Here is a 16,996-nt window from a genome sequence, read left to right on the forward strand (position 1 = left end):
GCCCAGCTTTCTGCCCTATGGTCTGACCTCTGGTAAGCGACCACATATCTTTGGCATTATGGGTGGTTGCTTACGGGAGGTTTGACTGTATAGTTGCATAATATTGCTTTTTTGCAGTTTGTGAAGAGTGCTAGTGTGATACATCGTACTAGTGGTGTGTATACTGAATTGCAGAAACACCTAAAAAGCATGAACCGTGAACGAGGAGACCCAACGAAATTGTGGGTAGTGAAACAATATCTCATGTCCATAATCAATAATTTGCCATTCTCATTCTTCACAATTAAAAATACAGTGCTGAATTAGTTCTTCCGAATAATTTTTTAACAAATATTACTCAAGTTCATTGCATGTTTTGAACTTAGGCAAATAGCGAATTGTGTATCAAACAAATTTGCCCTTGTTGGCAAACTAAAACACTTTAAGGAAAGCTTGGACAGTTTCCATCATTTACCATGTGTAACTAATTTTGGTCAACAACCGTCGCATGAGGAGAGAACACTATGCAAACTAGAAATATGTGACTCGCAAAACCTCGCGAAGCTGGGGCTGGGTGGAAAGCCCTCTTTACTCGTATTGTAGCATCGAATGAGGACATTAAAAGGTTTCTGAACATAGCAACTACAGTAAAAACCCACGTGTAAGAACCTAGTGGTTTAAGAACCTGCTGGCAGAAATTTGCCATTTTAATACCCAAAAATTAAGAACCTGTTTAGCCAAGCAAGATCAAGCAGGTTCTTATATATGGGTAACAGTTAAATTATGATAACATTATAACCAAGGAGGTGACTTTGAGATTGCAAATTTATATCGCAAGAAAATACCAAACTATAATTTCAAATAAAAGTATTGATTTCTATAACAAAAACGGGTTTATATGAGTACAGTTGTGAATATATACTGTATATTTCAGGGCCAAACCCAAGTTTATTTATTTTTCTGGTAATCAACAACCATATCTCCTTCATAGAAATTAAGAACCTAATTAAGAACCTACTTACACTAAATTGCCAATAGCTACCCCAAAATACAAGAACCTATTTCGCCAGACTTCAAAAATGCAGGTTCTTACACGCGGGTTTTTACTGTATTTTGATGAGCATGGTCGTTCCACAGGCTAGTTGCGGTTAAAAATCTATTTCTGACACGATGAAATGTACAACAGGCGTGCAGCGCTGTCGTGTTCGTTGAATTTATTTCCCACGGAAAATTATTTTACCGCGGCCACAAAACGTGTAATTTCTTCAATGCAATCTTTCACAAAAAAGATTTCTGGAAGAAAGGGAAAAGATTCTGGAGAGATAGTTCTGTATCCAGTGAATATTGATGAACATTGCAGTTGAAATTTGATCTGGCACGCAAACTTTCCCGATGTATGCAAATTTTGCTCCAGACGACGCCAGACAGCCTTACGTCATTCGTACTTTGTTTTTCACCGTTGCTAGGCAACATTGCGGACACCTTAAACAAAATATATATACATACATATATATAAATATATTTTTCGCTCGAATTCGCGCGGCTTAGCTCCGCTCGGGCAGGCTCGGCACGACAAATTTATTAACCTCGCTTCGCGAGGAATAAATTGACTACACTTTGACTAATACCGCTAAAGCAACTGGGTCTCATCGTTTATGGTTTCTGCTTTTAAGGCGTTAACGTTTTTGCAATCGAGTGTACGCATTATAATAAAAACACGCAAAGATTTCGGCACAAACCGAAAAACAATTCGTGCGGAGAATATCTTTGGGATTTTGTTTCTCGACCAAATTCCACACGAAACATTACGCTACATAAGGATAATGGTTAGTTTATCAGGTAAGTCAGGCATCCAATGTTTTTCAAGGGTAAATTTGTGTTACCTTGGTAGTACTCAAAATTCCGAAACGCTGGACTGTTGAGAATAACCTTCCATTCCAATAGTCACTGCACCGTAATTTGTTAAACATTTGTACATTTCCCGTGGCTCAGTGGGGGGACTCAGTGACCAGGCCTTTTTGTCACACCTCCTCGCACCCCCCCTTTCTTGTCCAATGGCATTAATGCGAAGACTAAGCTGTCGATCACTTGTCGATCATAGATTGTGCGCGCCTCGCAGCCGTTTTTTGGGCTGTCACGCAACGCTCCCCCCAAAAGAAGCTACACTAACTCCACCTTTTGCGCAGGTACAGTTCAAGTTATTCAACGAGGGCTTTCAAAATTGAATTTGCGGTTTATTTTACGACGGAGAAGCAAAACTTCTCGTTTTATTACAGCAACACAACTTCCATGAGGTTTATACTGGGTGGTCTACGGAAAGCATAGGTACCACTTCCAAACTAGCAGCGGAAGAAATTGCGAGTAAATTTACCCTGTCGGATAGCATAATAACCTGGGATGATACCACTACTATTCAAAATGGTTTTAGAATTTTCAGATGGCCATGCTTTCCTAAACGTGTTATCTGAAGGATGTTGATGTTTCTAAAGAGGTAAGATCGAGTTCGTAGAGGAAACAAAGTCAAGCGGTGTACAAAAATGTCACCATTTTAGTTGAGTCATGAAAACTGTAAACGACGAGACTGTTATTATTGTTAAAACATTTTTTTTATTATTTGAACTAAAGGTAAACTTACCATCATCAACAAATGCAAGTGCTGATGTTGCAAGCCATTGCCTACTATTGTTACTACGCATACGTTCTGTGCATCTCGAGTTACTCGGGATTGCTATAGGTAGCTAGTGCCTACTAATACAGGGATATTTTTGGGCCCTTTAAAACTATGCGGTGAAAGCAGAACTTAGCAAGTGATTCTGGCATCCAAAAAGAAATAATTTGGGAGTATTAAACCATGCATTTTACAGAGATTGTAAAGCTTCAAGTTGGAAAAAAGCGCAATACATTGTTTTGTATTTTACTGCTTTTTAGAACAATTGTTGCTAAGACCCAGTCAACACGTATCCGGATATTTTTGAATCCGCACTTTTTTCTTTCCGGATACGAAAATATCCGCGTCCACACGTTATCTGATCACAGCGTATTCAGATCGAATTCTCCCGTCCACACGTATTCGAATAATTCACTCCGGATTCACTCTAGTACCCAGGACTAATTGCTTAACAACATCTACGGGGGCACGCACTACTGTTGTCTTGCCTTCGATATATGGTCGTACCTCATTAGCTAATTCATAAAGGGAGCCCCTGCTCATGCGGAAATTCTCCCGCCATTCCACCAGACACTGGTTCGTCCAGGTCTAACCCAGAATCGTCGAGGACGGCATTGCTTTCCTGCTCATTTGAGTTGTTTCTGCCGGTAGACAACGTAAAGAACTTGCAGATGTCAAACCGCCTTCTGGCATAACTTATTTCAGCATTTAGTAGAGCGACATTTAGCTGCATACAAGCTCAAAGACTGGAAATAAGCCCAAGGAGCACAGAAGCTATTTCCTTTTGATCGGCGGCTATAATTAAATTTGCGCGGTAAACACTGGCGCCAATTTTCTGACATGATCGTATCAGAAAATATCCATATTCCACCATCCACACGAATCCGAAATGTTATCGGATTCAAAAATTTCCACTCTGGAGAGCGGATTTAAAAATTTCCGGTTTTGCTTGCGAATTCGCCTGATGCGTGTGGACGATAGGCGTATCCGGAAAGAAAAAGTTGCGGATTCAAAAATATCCGGATACGTGTGGACAGGATCTAAGTTATCACTAAAAGGATGCCCGGCTACCCCCAATTTCCTTTTGGAATTCAATAGCCACTACTAAAATCTGCTTTTCCTGCATAGTGATAAACTGGGAAAAATACTTTGCTATTAGTTCGCTATTAATTTATGATAAAAAGCAAACTCTGAAGTAGCAGACATGGTGTCAGTTAATGCCTCTTATCATGCCTTCAAGAGGAGATTAATTAATAAACCAGTACATCTAGTTGCAGGTAGAAAAAAACTAAACCAAACAAAAATAATTTTTCTACTGTCTAAACTTTTCCACTCCAAATTTTCCTCTCAAAATTTTCAACTAAAGGCTAATAAGCTATATGGATAGTGATGCAAATTGAATCTCTGGAAGGTGATGTCAGTTCAGTGATCCGTCAATAGTCAAATAAAGATTAAGAAACATAACAGTACTACAGCTGTAAGGTTTTTGTTTCCATCATTTTAATCAAACCATAAAAAGGTGTTTTACAAAAGTTTAAAATGGAAAAAAAAATCAAAAAAATTGTAATGTTACATGGTGCCTGCTATTGGAGGCATGGCCGTTGCCGCCGTTGTGGCCGTTTCTCCTCTTTCTTTGGCCACTACGGCGGCCACGGCGGCTGCCCCAATCAGGAGCACCCTTCTGCAGACGGGGTGAGATGCACTCCTTATAGGAGTGCCCCCACCCCTGACAATTGAAACATTTAATTCTTCCTGAAACAAACAAAAAAATTTACATCACTTAACGTTAAAATAAATCAACTTTAATTCTTTTTTAATTCATTCAGTACGCACAAACCTAGGCTGGGTTGTTCGAAAGCTGATTAACGCTTATCCACAACATGCTTACTAAGAAGGTACTTAAAAGCTGATTGTAAGCTAATGGTAAAGAAAAGTTGACATCAAAACTGAGGGACTAAAATATTTTTGCAAAACGTTATCTATTAGTAATTAAACTCAAATCAATGTTCACATTACCCCAGAGTAAGGTTAATCAGGCTTTGAACAATTTCAATTCAAAATATTTAATTTGGAAAGTGTACCCAGTTAGTGCTCTGTGCTAAAGACATTGTCAATTAAAAAATAAAATGATTTATTTGAATAATTTATTTTTTTACTGTTCTTCCATTGTTAACAGCCCATTGTTGTGCTTTCATCTCGTAATCAATATAAATTTCACTGCTCCTAACCAAAACTCCCTGTTTTCCTTTTACACACCAAAATTGTAATGACAATAATTATTTTAGTTATTTCAACAACTACATCACTCCTAATCACTTACTTCTTTCAAAACGGCCCCCAGCTCTGTTAAATCTCCTACCATCTTGTGGCAGCCTCCCACCACCACGTTCCAAACGTGGCAGTGGGGGCTGCTCCTCTTCTTCTTCTTGTTCAACATCATCTTCTTGGTCTTTACAAAAAAAAAAATAATTCAAGAAACAAGTCACAGTTACAAGAATAATAATCAAAATGTGTATTTCAGCTTCTTGAGAAATTATGTTAAAAAATAGTAAATAATTTTTAGTGCTGAAGTAAGATCTTTTGTTTGCTGTAATACTGCATAATTGGCTTTTCTTAAACATACTGTAATACAACAAACAAAAGTTACAAGAGAAAACTTTTGCTGCCAATGCTTAATACGATTTAATATGTTGTCATACTCTGAGACATAATTAAAAGTGAGTAATTTTAACAAAATGTTCAGCTTTTTGGAGTTGTATACCGCATTTACTTTAAAGTACACACTCACAGCTCCATAAAAGTGGCAGGATAGTGTAATTTAGTTATTTAGCCTCATTGAGTAAAAGTAAAACAATCATCAACACACAAAAAAACTTGAGCTTGCAACTATTATATTCAGCACTGCTAGTATTTATAATTTACTATTTTATTGATCTTTCTCATTTTTGTACTGACTTACCTGGTCCCACCACTGGAGGTTCCGCTGCAAAATAATTATTTAGTTTGTGATCAGTTGAGCAAGTGCGTTCTTGATCAGAGTGGAAAACATAAATTTTAAAAGTGTCACATGCCTTCTATTTCACACAGACTTAAATGTTAATTTTCATTAGGACGCCAACAAGCCAGGGTTAATTTGTAATTTTCTTATTCAACACACTGTAACACTATAGCTTAAATGCGGTAATCAGGTGCACTGAATATTCGTGTCTTGCAGTTAGTATGTACACGTAATACCATATATGTAACTTTAGTTGCTGGGGAGAAAAATTGCAAAACCAACATTGTCTCCAGCTTTCCTGCAATTAAATTCTGTGTACTTTGGTTTCAATGTGTTGACTAATAAAATACTTATTCCGCTCAATCTTGCAGAACATCCTGTGATTCAGTCTCCTTGCCTTAGGATAAGGTGATGATATGCACAATTTATTGAATAATAGTAATATTATGTTAATGGTTGATTCTCTATAGACAGTACTTGCAACCAAGATTTGTGTTTTAAAATAATTTTTTCTCATACTGTAAAGTTACTATAGGTATTTTATGACAGTAAAGTGCATAATATTGCAATCTTTATTCTCTCAGCTAAAAAAATGTCTTGTAAATGAGGGAATTTAATAGTAAACATAACTAAATGCACAAATTGTGCTGAAATAACTTTTAAAACGTGAGTTGATGGCTGCTGACAGTACAGTAGCTGAAGTGAAAGGGAGTAGTTGTCTTTTACAATTCCCTAATGTCAAAACATATTGTTCACAACATGATTCATCTATCTTCTCTTATAAATAACTTACCATCACCTCTGGCTGCTGGAGGTGCCCCGCCTTCTGCATCATGATGTTCATGTAGGACTGAAAGTAAAAGAAATATTTCTTTATATAGGTCATGTATTGTATCATTCAATCACATGTACATAATTCAATAAAGCCTGACTGGCACAGGGCACATTTTTTATAGCAGTGGCTGTGTAATGCATGGACTTGATTTACCCAATAACAATTACAGTACATGTTTCTTTTCAATAATTTCTCTTCCGAATACATGAGAAAAGTGGAAAACAGTCACCAATGTATAATGGTTTTAAATTTCTAAGCAGTTAATTAATGTATTGCTTTGACGAAATTTTTTTCTGGATTTAAAAACCCCAGAAGCTTTGACATCTGAGGTAAATTATACAAAAGTTTAGTTGAGGTTACATGTATTTCTTATGGACCTTTAAATTACAAGTTTTCTAAACAAAATTTAGTGATGAACAAAACCAATGATCCATGCATGTTGTATTATTTTTATATTACTTACCCTCCATGTTTTCATTTCTTTCACGATCTATAGAAACAGAGAAGCTTAATTTAGTTTGTATCAGTATCAGATGCTACATTAAGCTAATGCAGTTCCACCTCATTCAAAATGGAAACCAATGACACTCTTTCCATTTTTTATATCGATCTGTGATGCTTAGTTTGCTGTGCCAACTACATTTAGTGAAACATTAACTTTTTCATGTAATAGATGTATGCCATGGACAGTTTACAGAGATTGCATCATTTCTGTATGGGTTACTATATGGATGATCAGGTGAGTATATGGAGGGTTAGGGTTTAAGGGTTGATGTTAGGGTTAGGGTTAGGGTTGGGTGGCGGTGACTATACGACCGCTATATTAGCATGAATTGCTTGTTGTTGTTTTTTTTTCTCTTCTCCTGCTTGGCTTTATTGCAAAATATTTACTAAAAGAATACTTTAAAAAAAGTAGGGTTTGCATTTTCTATCAACTTCTCTGCATGAAGATTGTAGAGTGGGGATAATGAAGAACAGCCTCACTATTAAATTAAAACAAGAATTTTGCAGTACCACGCACACAGGACAATAATTGTTATGAATGTCACACTCAGAGAATAATGATTTCAACTAGTGGTCATCTCACGTTGAAGAGCTTACCAGTTTCAAATCTTCTTCCTTGGTATGGTTGACAAAAAATAAATTAATACAATTTATTGAAATTACTAAAATTACCATTTGGGATATGTATAAACTTAACAACGATACTAACATTAATAATAACTAATAATAACATTAATTAAAAATGACTTCATTTCAGTTTCAGTGTATAAAGCATAATGCACTTATTGGGACACTTTCCAGATCAGGTTGGAATTTTGAAATAGTTTTTTTTTTCTTTTTTAGGAGAGGGGAAAACCGCTTGGAGTACTCGGAAGAAAACCTCCCGGAGCAAGGAAAAGGACCCATCCAACATTTTACCCTGAGTACGGGAGTGTATTAGTCACATATAATTTGTAAACATAAAAAGGAACCTTGTACAGAAATTCAATTTCCCAAAAAAGGAATGAAATGCAATAAAATTTAAACCTTTGAGATTTGTAGCACCACGAATGTATATCAGAGTTAATAGACTGTATTTTATTGCTTTTTTTAAAGGTACAAGGAGAAAAACTGCACTGTTTAAGGAAAGTCTCAATAACAAACGAGTTAACCTACCAATCTGTGCTCCTCTGGGTTGTATGTCTAGATGAAAAAAAAACAAAAAAAACATAGGCCTCTATCTACTTTTAAGAAGTTATGCAAGCTTGAATGGAGCGCTCAAATTCTTAAACTGGCCGGAAACTGTACAAATTACAACCATTGTGTAACTTACAACGGGGGTTTTCAATGTGTCTGGTTTTGGTACCTTAAGTTCAACATGTGAGCTATTAAATAGAGATGAATAATTATCACTTACTTCTTCGGTCCGCACGAACAAACCGATTTAAGGAAGGCATCTTTCTGAAAACAAAATATCAAGCAGCTGCAATTAACTCCAAAAGCGTCATTTCCTTTTAGTACAACACACAAAGCAACTTAGCGGTATAATTATAATCCAGTATATGTAAAATACTCTTATATAATATCTAATCTTTTTTTTTTTGGAGAAGGGATGGGGGATTTTGCGGAGGAAAAATGGCTTTAATAGCAAGCAAGTTTTGTCATTGTAATATGCATATCGTGTTTGAGCTACACTCTGATAGCTTTTAAAAACTCACGCAAAATTTTTTTCAATGCCTGCTTAAAAGACATACGTAAATTTTAACTCAATTTGAACAGATTTGAACCAGTCCAAGAGGCGCAATTACAATAAATTGATACAAGACCCATACAACAGAAACTTCCTCCAAATTGGCGTCAACAATGCGCGACAATGCGACGCCGTGGTCACACTGCCCTTCTGCAACACCCTACAGTATTATTCCCACCTCCACAAAATTGCCAAATAAGTAGAAGGGACTTATCCGCTGAATTTTGGGGGGATTTTTTAACGTCTGGGGTTAAAGAAAAACTGAATAAAAATTTCCTCACCTTTGTTGTCGACCCTCGCCAACTGACATAAAAATAACCTCTTGCAGCTTATATGATTAAAAATGGCGGGAAAACAGCGTCGGTTGCCCAAAAATTTCCCGCGCACATTTCTACGGAGCCCAACGTTGAACATCAGCTGCATCAGCTGTTGATAGGAGGCTTTTCGCAGTGAGACCAGGCTATCGGTATTAACACGAAAGCGCCGTTGATCAAAAACCCATCTCCTCTTTCTTTGTGTATAAAGATGTGTACTAAGTGTAAAGGTCAATGTATTAAGATTGATGTAGGAAAAATAGTTAAACTGAAGAGAATATAATACGAGTAAAAAAAAATCTACAATAAAAATAATCCTTTGCGTGAAAATTGTTCATTTGACATGCTGTCACGTTTGGACAAGCATATGATGTTGGATCATTAAAAAGCTGTATTAAAACGCAGAGCATTAAAAACAAAGCTTGGGTAACTCGCTCCGAGAATAATACAAAGCAAAAGTATATAATAGTAAGGAAACTCGAAAGGTCAATTCAAAGCTTTTTAATATTCTAAAATCAGGCGAACCTCTAAAAGAAGAGATAGGTGAGGAGAACAATTCCCTCAGTAGAATACCACAAGTATTTTAGGACTCTTCTTTTTCAGATTGTTTTTGTGTAGATGATCGTACCATAGCCCCTGCCCAAATTGCGTTATCTTGGCGCTATGAAGCGCGCACTCACATTGATTTCCCTTCCCTCACCCACTAATCGGGTGCGACCAATTTCTATCTCACGCACCCCCCCCCCTTATCTCTTGTAGCGGTTTTTTTTTTTTTTTTTGCGCTACTGATGTCAGTACAACGTAGTACATCGTTTCATAGTGATCATGAACATTTTTTTAATTTTAATTTCACGTTATTTCAACCAGACAAGCAAATTAACAGCGTCAAAAAATACATGGAGAAAGGGAAGTCCGTGCTCGCATCCGTTTGTTAAAGCCACGATTGCACAGGTTAACATCATTTTGTGCTTTGCTCGTCGTACGGAAGTTCAGAAGTGCTTTTTTAACGGAGTTTTCCGATGTTGTTTCAAATGCTGCGAAAATAGTTGCCTCGTCGTTAACTATGCAAAAGATAGGAAGGTAACGAATTTCGATTTTAAAGAGCAGCAACAGTAAAAAACAATGTCCTAATGTGGTTATAGATTCCTTATTTGACAATCCTGAATTGGGTAAATGATCGTTTATTGATTCCTTTGTTTATTCAATTCCAACGTTATTGTATGCGTCCTGTGATCAAGCAATAAATTTATCAGTAGTACCAAATAACCTGTGTCTTGAACAACATTACATTGAATAAGATAGCAGCTGTACACTAAATTTAGATGAACTATTTAGCCTAGCGAACAAAGTAAAAAAAAAAAAGGTAAATCCCATTTTGCATCTTGAAATCATATGAATGGCATGTGTGTCCGAGTACGCTTTTGAAAACCAAAATAACAAGCTCAAGAAAACAGCACAACAACCCAGTTGTGATTTTTTATTAGTATTATTATTACTATTTTTTATTTTGTTGGACGGGGCTCGAAGAGCTTTCTCTGAATTGGTCTCGTCACTTTTCCTTAATTATTTTCATTGATTAAGCAGGCCAAGGCAGCTAATTCGATAAACATACTTATATGTCGTTAAAAAATATTAATTGTGGAGCTCCGCTTTTAGGCTAGCCTAAATATATATATTATCTGATACGCTGCTCATTGAGCAGCTCATATATTAAACTAATTTTTTGGAACTGGGCTGTGGAAAAGAGGCTTGCCTCGTCCCAGCCACGGGTTGCCTCGGTATAGCACTACCTCCGAGCGCGGCCCACTACCTCTCGGGGAAGAAATAATCAACTAAAAACAGAATTGAAATTGAATTGAATTTTGTGTGCCTCTCTCCCCATAGGATGTATGTAGACGCAGGAGAGTACTGACAGTACAAGTCCCGGATCTGATGGCCACTAAAAGAAAAACCACAAGGGATATAGGGGTAAGGCAATTTTTCCGTTGTCAAGGGGCGCAAAGTATTTCATACTTACCTGATGCGGGAGGTACTGTGATCAAGGCGGCAGTCCTCTCAAGGTGAGGCCCTTTCATTGCACCTCGATTGGGTTGACCCTTGCGATTACCCCAAATGTGGGTAACTCGAGCGTATAATTTCTGGTAGTGGGGACCTGCGTTCGCGCTAGTCCCCGATGGTTGCTAGTTAATGTTCAACTAACATGCGCGCGGCTTTGTTTTGTTATGTTTCAGATGGAGTAGGGACGGCTGCAAGAGCAGAGCAGGGAGTGGCGGACTGACTGGTGTGATTACCGCAAAAGGAGAAAGGTAGGTTTGGTTAAACGGCCTTCTGTTGCTTTACTGTATCTATAATTCGACGTCAGAACGGCAATTACTTACGTTTTTAAAATTACTTGCAGCGGAGCGTGAAATGAATGAACTGAGCTGTCGAGCGGGCGATCGTGGAGCTGTGTTAAATACGGGAAAAAACAAACGAACAAAACGCTGGCTTCCAGAAAAAAGGCGGTCACCCATCCAAGTACTAACCCTGCCCGACAGGGTTCAACTTCGGTGATCGGACGAGAACCGGTGTTTTCCCTGTGGTATGGTCGTAGACAAGAGGAACGGGCGCAAATTTACAGCTTTATAGGGAAGGTGTCACAGGACACATCTAGCTTTTTTCCTAGAGTAGGTCGTGAAAGTGACAAAGTGATCGCGTTTCGTTCTTTTAAGTGACTAGCCCATGACAACTCGCATGAAACGCGGAATCAGCTGCAAATCAGCAACGTAGGTAAGTCGCCTACGAGTGCCTCGTTTCCACGAAATCACTCTCTGTTCAATTTCTTACACAAATTGTCAGCGGGTAACTATTAAACGTGACTATTTGTCGCTTTCAATACTGCCAGTTTGCTCGTAGTTCAGCGGCGTGTCGTGTCTGTTATCTGTTGGTGGTTAAAGTACAACGTCACAAACCAGTAGACAGCTAACAAACGGGGGCCAGCTGTGCAACAGAAGCTGGAAATGCGACAGTTTTCGGGCCACCATATCTCGAGGCTAGGGAACAAGAACCACCCTTCGTTCCGCGAACTTGTTCGTTATCGCTTCTCGGCCATTTGGCCAAGATTTGTGAGGCTTGTGGGAGGCAAAGCTCTACCAGTTTTTGTCTAGAATTTGTGATTTCCTGGCGGAAGCCCTGGCCTTTTGGCCCCCGGGTCTTTCTTTTGTCTTTCTTTTGCTTTTTTACTTTGTTTTAAACGGCCGGTACGATGACGGTACGTTCTGTTCAGGAAGATGATGTTCTTGCCGCGGCCTTGCCGCAAAATGTCCGTGTGAGTACTGATTCTGCTTGGTTATATGTAGATGTCTCGAATGACGATAATTTCTCTGACTGCAATTCCAAATTTGTTGACGAGGTTTCTCGCTTGGAGCGCGAGTATTTTGATTCTTTACACGTTGTGGACTCTCCAGAGAATGCTGTTTACACCGATTGCAATGCGCCGTTAGATGGAAGCCGCCCGCAAGGAACCCTGCTTAGTGACTTTGAGAAAACGCATTTCCATGCCCTGAATGTAACTCCGGACCGTCCGTGCTCGGCCTTCTTCAAAACGGATTCTTTTATGCCAGGATCTGAAGTTTTTGATCTTCTTAAGAAGGAAGGTTTCCTGCCGGAACACATTCGATGCCTCCAACATAAACCATCTGGTGAGATTTTTCTGACATTTCGCAATGCCGAATTACGCAATGCTTTCCTGTCTAAAACGTCTCTAGTGCACCGCCAGCGTGGCCAGTCGCGGAACTTTGTGCCCAACAACGCGGAGCGATCGGTCACCTTTTTAACGGTGTACGACGCGCCGTATGAGCTCAGTGATACAGCTATTATTCATTGTTTGTCGCCGTTTTGTGATGTTGCATGGTATCGTCGTGGGAAATATAAGGGTGAGCATTCTGCTGTTTACAATAGTCTCCGGCACTAACGTGTCATATCCATCATGCCATTCCTAGCTTTCTTCGTTTTGGCAAATTTTTAATTCGCTTGAATCACGACGGCCAAGTGCCCACATGTAGGAAGTGCAACCGTTCGGGGCATAAAGCGGCCGAATGCCGCAACATTGTTTGTTTTAATTGTGACGGGCTCGGTCACACTTCTCACGTGTGTGTGCGCCCGATGTATTGCTGCATTTGCAAGAGTGGGCAACACCTTGCCCGCTCATGCCCTTTTTCCTGGTATCGCCAAACCGGACGAAATGCTGCTCAAGGTGAACCAGCTGCTGATGTGAATGTCCATGAAGGAGAACAGGGTGGCGCTGATCACCCCACCACCAAGGAGTTTGCTGTTTACGATCCCCCGATTCCTTTTCGCCCTGACGACCCGTGGCCTGAGGAAAATCCCACTGATGATGCGTCTGATCAACCGATGCCCGAGGATACCGCTGGCGGCCCTCCCGTTGAGGTTGCTGACCCACCAACTCCTGTTTTGAGTGATCTGGAATCTGTTTCGTCTGGCGGATTGGCGAGCTCGGCGCCGAGTACCTCTGGCCCATCGCTCGTTGATTCGCAGGGTTTTCTGCGTCCTGTGTTTGATCAACCTTTGGATTCTTCTGTTTCTGTTCCATTTCCTGTACCAACCCCCGAGTCTGTGCCTGTTTCGACGCCAGCGTCAATTGATCTTCGTGTTTTGCCTTCTGAATCTCCCGTGTCGTCTGTGGTCCCGCTGTCTACTGCTTCTTGGGCTGACATCGTGGATCACATTCCTGTTCCTGTTGAAGTTCCTGTCGATCTGCCTGCGACGCCAACATCTGTACCACCTGCTCGGAGATCTGGTCTGAGGCCGCCCTTACCGCCACGACCTACTGGGCGAATTGCGAGACGCAGACCTGCGTCAATTGCCAACCTTTCTCACATAGTAGCACCGGCTCGGAAGACAACTCAGCCGTTGCGCATTGTGGCTCCGCCGTCGCAAAAAACCACGCCGGTTGATGCTGCGGCTTTGAGCACACCACTACCTAATGAGGATAACGACCAAGATCTCATGGAAACTGAGGAGAGTTCAGGGAAGCGTAAAGACCCCCCTGCTGAGCTTTCAAGCTCCTCACGATCAACTCCTGCGGTTTTGATAGTAGGAAGGAATTTTTGATCTTTGATCGCGCGAAAAATTATGATATTGTTTTTGTTCAAGAAACTCAAGTTTCCGATCTTAATGAAATTGCCCGCTTGTCTGTTGATTGGTCGGGGCCGAGTTTTTGGTCCCCGGCTTTTGGCAGGCAGGGGGGTGTTTCTGTCCTAATTTCTGAGAATTTTAACGGCAAAATCTTGCATTGGCGAAAAGACTCAGCGGGGAGGGTCCTTACCCTTCTTATTCAAATACGTAATAGTAAGATAAATTTTGTTAATGTGTATGCGCCCACCAACCTGACAGAGCGAAAGATTTTCTTTGATAATTTACATGAATTTTTTCTGCCGGCTGATCGCCGTGTAATCGGCGGTGATTTTAACTGTTATGAGCATGATCTTGATAAATTTGGCGGGAATTTTTCGCCCGCTAAATATTTGTCTGATATCCGGTCGGCCTTTAATTTTACTGATGTCTGGCGTAAGTTACATCCCAGGTCTCGTGATGTGTCGTGGTTTAATTCTAGTTTCACGATCGGTAGCCGTCTAGATAAATTTTTTGTGTCTCAAAATGTCGTTTCTTCTGTTCTCTCTTGTTCTATTTCGCCTTGTTGTTTCTCCGATCATGATTTCATTGATTCGCAAGTCAATCTTTCTGATGATTACGCACGTGGCCTGGGCTTATGGAAATTTAATAATTCGCTTCTTGCTGACACTGATTTTTGTGCTTTTGTTTCTGCTAAAATTGATGACTTGTCGTGTTGTTGTGAATCTTTCGCTTCTGTGAAAGGTTGGTGGGATTTCTTTAAAGAATCTCTGCGGGCAGAAATTATTGATTTTTCGAGGGAGAAGCGTAAGCGGCTGTGCCGCGAGCGTGTTCTCCTCACCAATCGCTTGATCGCGTATAAGCAACGTTTGGTTCAGGGCGACAATTCCCTCGGCGAGGAAATTGCCGCCCTTGAAACTCACTTGAAAGCGCTTGCCCTTCAGGAACTTGAGGGCTCTAAAATCCGAAGTAGAGCTCAATGGTTAGAAGAAGGCCAGAAACCCACTCGCTATTTCTTCAGATTAGAGCGAGAGCGTTGCGAGAAAATTTACGTCTCCTCTATTCTAAACGAACAAGGGAGTGAAGTAACATCTAGGGATTCAATTGAACAAGCGCACGTGCGTTTTTATGCAAATCTTTTTTCGCCGGATTTAACTGATGATTCTTGTGAGCAAACTCTCCTTGACGGTTTATCTAAGACCCTTACGGGGGATGATCGCGAGCTTTGCGAGGGACCTCTTTCCCTCGCTGAGCTTGCCGATTCAGTAGGGGGTCTGGCGCGCGGTAAATCGCCTGGTCCGGACGGTTTTTCCGCTGAGTTTTATTGCCGTTTCTGGGATTCCTCGGGCCCCTTGTTGCTCAAGGTGGCCGAGGATTCCTTTCATGATGGCTTTCTGCCTGATTCTATGCAGGGCAGTGCTACGCGCCTTATTTATAAGAAGCGTGGAAACATCGCGGATCTGAAAAACGGGCGCCCGATAAGCTTACTTAACGTTGATTATAAGATCATTTCAAAGTTTTCTATAACGGCGCTCACACACGCATAATTTTAAATGGTTGGCTGACTGAGAAAATTTCTCTACGCAGAGGTGTGCGGCAGGGGGACCCCCTGTCTCCTTTGCTGTATATTCTCTGCGTGGAGACGCTTGCCAGGTTAGGAATTGTCCAGAGGTTAGGGGTTTTCTCTTGCCAGGCGCTAGAGGCTTGCAAGCAAAAGTGCGCGTTTACGCCGATGACACCATGGCAATTTTGAAAGACTATCCATCTCTCGTGTGGCTCTTTGATCTCATCTCTATTTATGAAAGAGGTTCGGGCGCTAAATTAAATCGCTCTAAAACCGAAGCTATGTGGCTGGGGGCTTGGAAGTTTCGCACTAACGAGCCCCTTGGCCTCACTTGGGTGCGGAAAATGAAAATCTTAGGTGTTGTTTTCGGTACCGAGTCAACAGAACTTGATAATTGGCAGCCTAAATTGAATAAACTCGAGAAATCCCTTAACCTCTGGAAATCTCGCTCTCTATCTTTTATTGGCAAAAGTATGATTCTCAATGTTCTTGGTCTTAGCAAATTTTTGTATCTCTCTTGAACGCTTCTTATGCCTGTGTGGGTTCTCATGCGCGTCAACCAATTGATCTGGCCTTTTCTCTGGGGCTCACGCATCGAGACCGTGAGCCGCAGATCGTGTTATTTATCTTTAAAGAATGGCGGTCTTAATGTGTGCGATCTTCGCCTTGAGTGTGAGGCTTTGAGACTCGCAGCTACTGTCGCCATGGTTGACAACCCTGATGACAGCAGCTTTTTCTTATGTAAATACTTTATTGGGCGGCGATTGTCAAGTTTGCGTCCGCACTGGGCCGGCCTGCGCGATGTTGCTGTGCCTTGCGCGGCTCTGCCCACCGCTTTTTATGAAAATGTTTTGGATACGTTAGGTAAAATCGGTGGCTCTGAATTGAGTTCGAGGAAGATCTATTCGACCTTGTTGTCGATTGGATCTTCCCCGCCCTCTCTTCCCCGTGAATGGTCTTAAATTCTTGGGCCTGGATTTTCCCTACGTGATCACTGGTCTCTTGTCCGGGATGATTTCACTGAAAATTTTAAGAATGATCTTCCCTGGTTAATCATCCTTAGGGGGGTCAAAACTCGCGATGCGCTGACGAACTGGGGATACATCAACTCTGCTGTTTGCGCCTCCTGTCCTAGACGGGAGACCATTGATCACGTATTTATTAATTGTGCTAGAAGTAAACTCGTGTGGCGCCATTTTGAGCCCTTAATCAGCAACATTCTAGGTTCGACTTTCTTACTTAACGTTCTTTTTATTTTCTTTTTTCGCTGGC

The 16,996-nt window shown here is 40.6% G+C and overlaps 1 protein-coding gene, 1 long non-coding RNA gene, 1 other non-coding gene and 1 pseudogene across 5 annotated transcripts; 3 read left to right on the forward strand and 1 right to left on the reverse strand.

The window, feature by feature from the left end:
• The first annotated feature begins 41 nt into the window (after positions 1-41).
• On the forward strand, positions 42-8,016 carry LOC146486859 (uncharacterized). 2 transcript variants are annotated; one of them, XR_014858137.1, is made up of 4 exons: positions 48-2,470; positions 6,009-6,053; positions 7,154-7,219; positions 7,828-8,016. It is a non-coding gene; the product is annotated as an uncharacterized LOC146486859 (long non-coding RNA). The 2 variants fall into 2 exon arrangements; XR_014858140.1 differs by lacking the exon at positions 6,009-6,053 and having other exon boundaries at positions 42-2,470; positions 6,977-7,219.
• LOC146486860 (uncharacterized) lies at positions 4,126-9,742 on the reverse strand. Of its 2 annotated transcripts, XM_085090348.1 has the most exons (9): positions 8,995-9,742; positions 8,381-8,424; positions 8,140-8,166; positions 7,582-7,599; positions 6,944-6,970; positions 6,439-6,495; positions 5,607-5,630; positions 4,968-5,096; positions 4,126-4,399 (listed from the first exon to the last, which is right to left on the reverse strand). In XM_085090348.1, the coding sequence occupies exons 1-9, from the start codon at positions 9,021-9,023 to the stop codon at positions 4,200-4,202; spliced, it is 555 nt and encodes a 184-aa protein (XP_084946474.1). In that variant the 5' UTR covers positions 9,024-9,742; the 3' UTR covers positions 4,126-4,199. The 2 variants fall into 2 exon arrangements, with proteins under 2 accessions (XP_084946474.1, XP_084946482.1); XM_085090356.1 differs by lacking the exon at positions 7,582-7,599.
• Positions 9,743-10,672: 930 nt separating this feature from the next.
• On the forward strand, positions 10,673-10,839 carry LOC146486861 (U2 spliceosomal RNA; annotated as a pseudogene).
• A 197-nt stretch (positions 10,840-11,036) lies between these two features.
• LOC146486862 (U1 spliceosomal RNA) lies at positions 11,037-11,200 on the forward strand. Its single transcript, XR_014858785.1, has one exon. It is a non-coding gene; the product is annotated as a U1 spliceosomal RNA (small nuclear RNA).
• Positions 11,201-16,996: the final 5,796 nt, after the last annotated feature.

The sequence above is a fragment of the Pavona decussata genome, unplaced genomic scaffold (assembly GCF_977016875.1).
Source record: "Pavona decussata unplaced genomic scaffold, jaPavDecu1.1 SCAFFOLD_19, whole genome shotgun sequence".
In the NCBI taxonomy this organism is placed as follows: Eukaryota; Metazoa; Cnidaria; class Anthozoa; order Scleractinia; family Agariciidae; genus Pavona; species Pavona decussata.

What these genes read in the sequence shown, in the direction of transcription:
- LOC146486860 (XM_085090348.1), bottom strand. Translation starts at nt 9,023, where the DNA reads ATGTCAGTTGGCGAGGGTCGACAACAAAG. An exon ending in TGTTCGTGCGGACCGAAGAA is followed by an intron (nt 8,167 to 8,380) that starts GTAAGTGATAAT and finishes TTTTTCATCTAG; the next exon opens with ACATACAACCCAGAGGAGCA. An exon ending in ACCTCCAGTGGTGGGACCAG is followed by an intron (nt 5,097 to 5,606) that starts GTAAGTCAGTAC and finishes TTTTTTGTAAAG; the next exon opens with ACCAAGAAGATGATGTTGAA.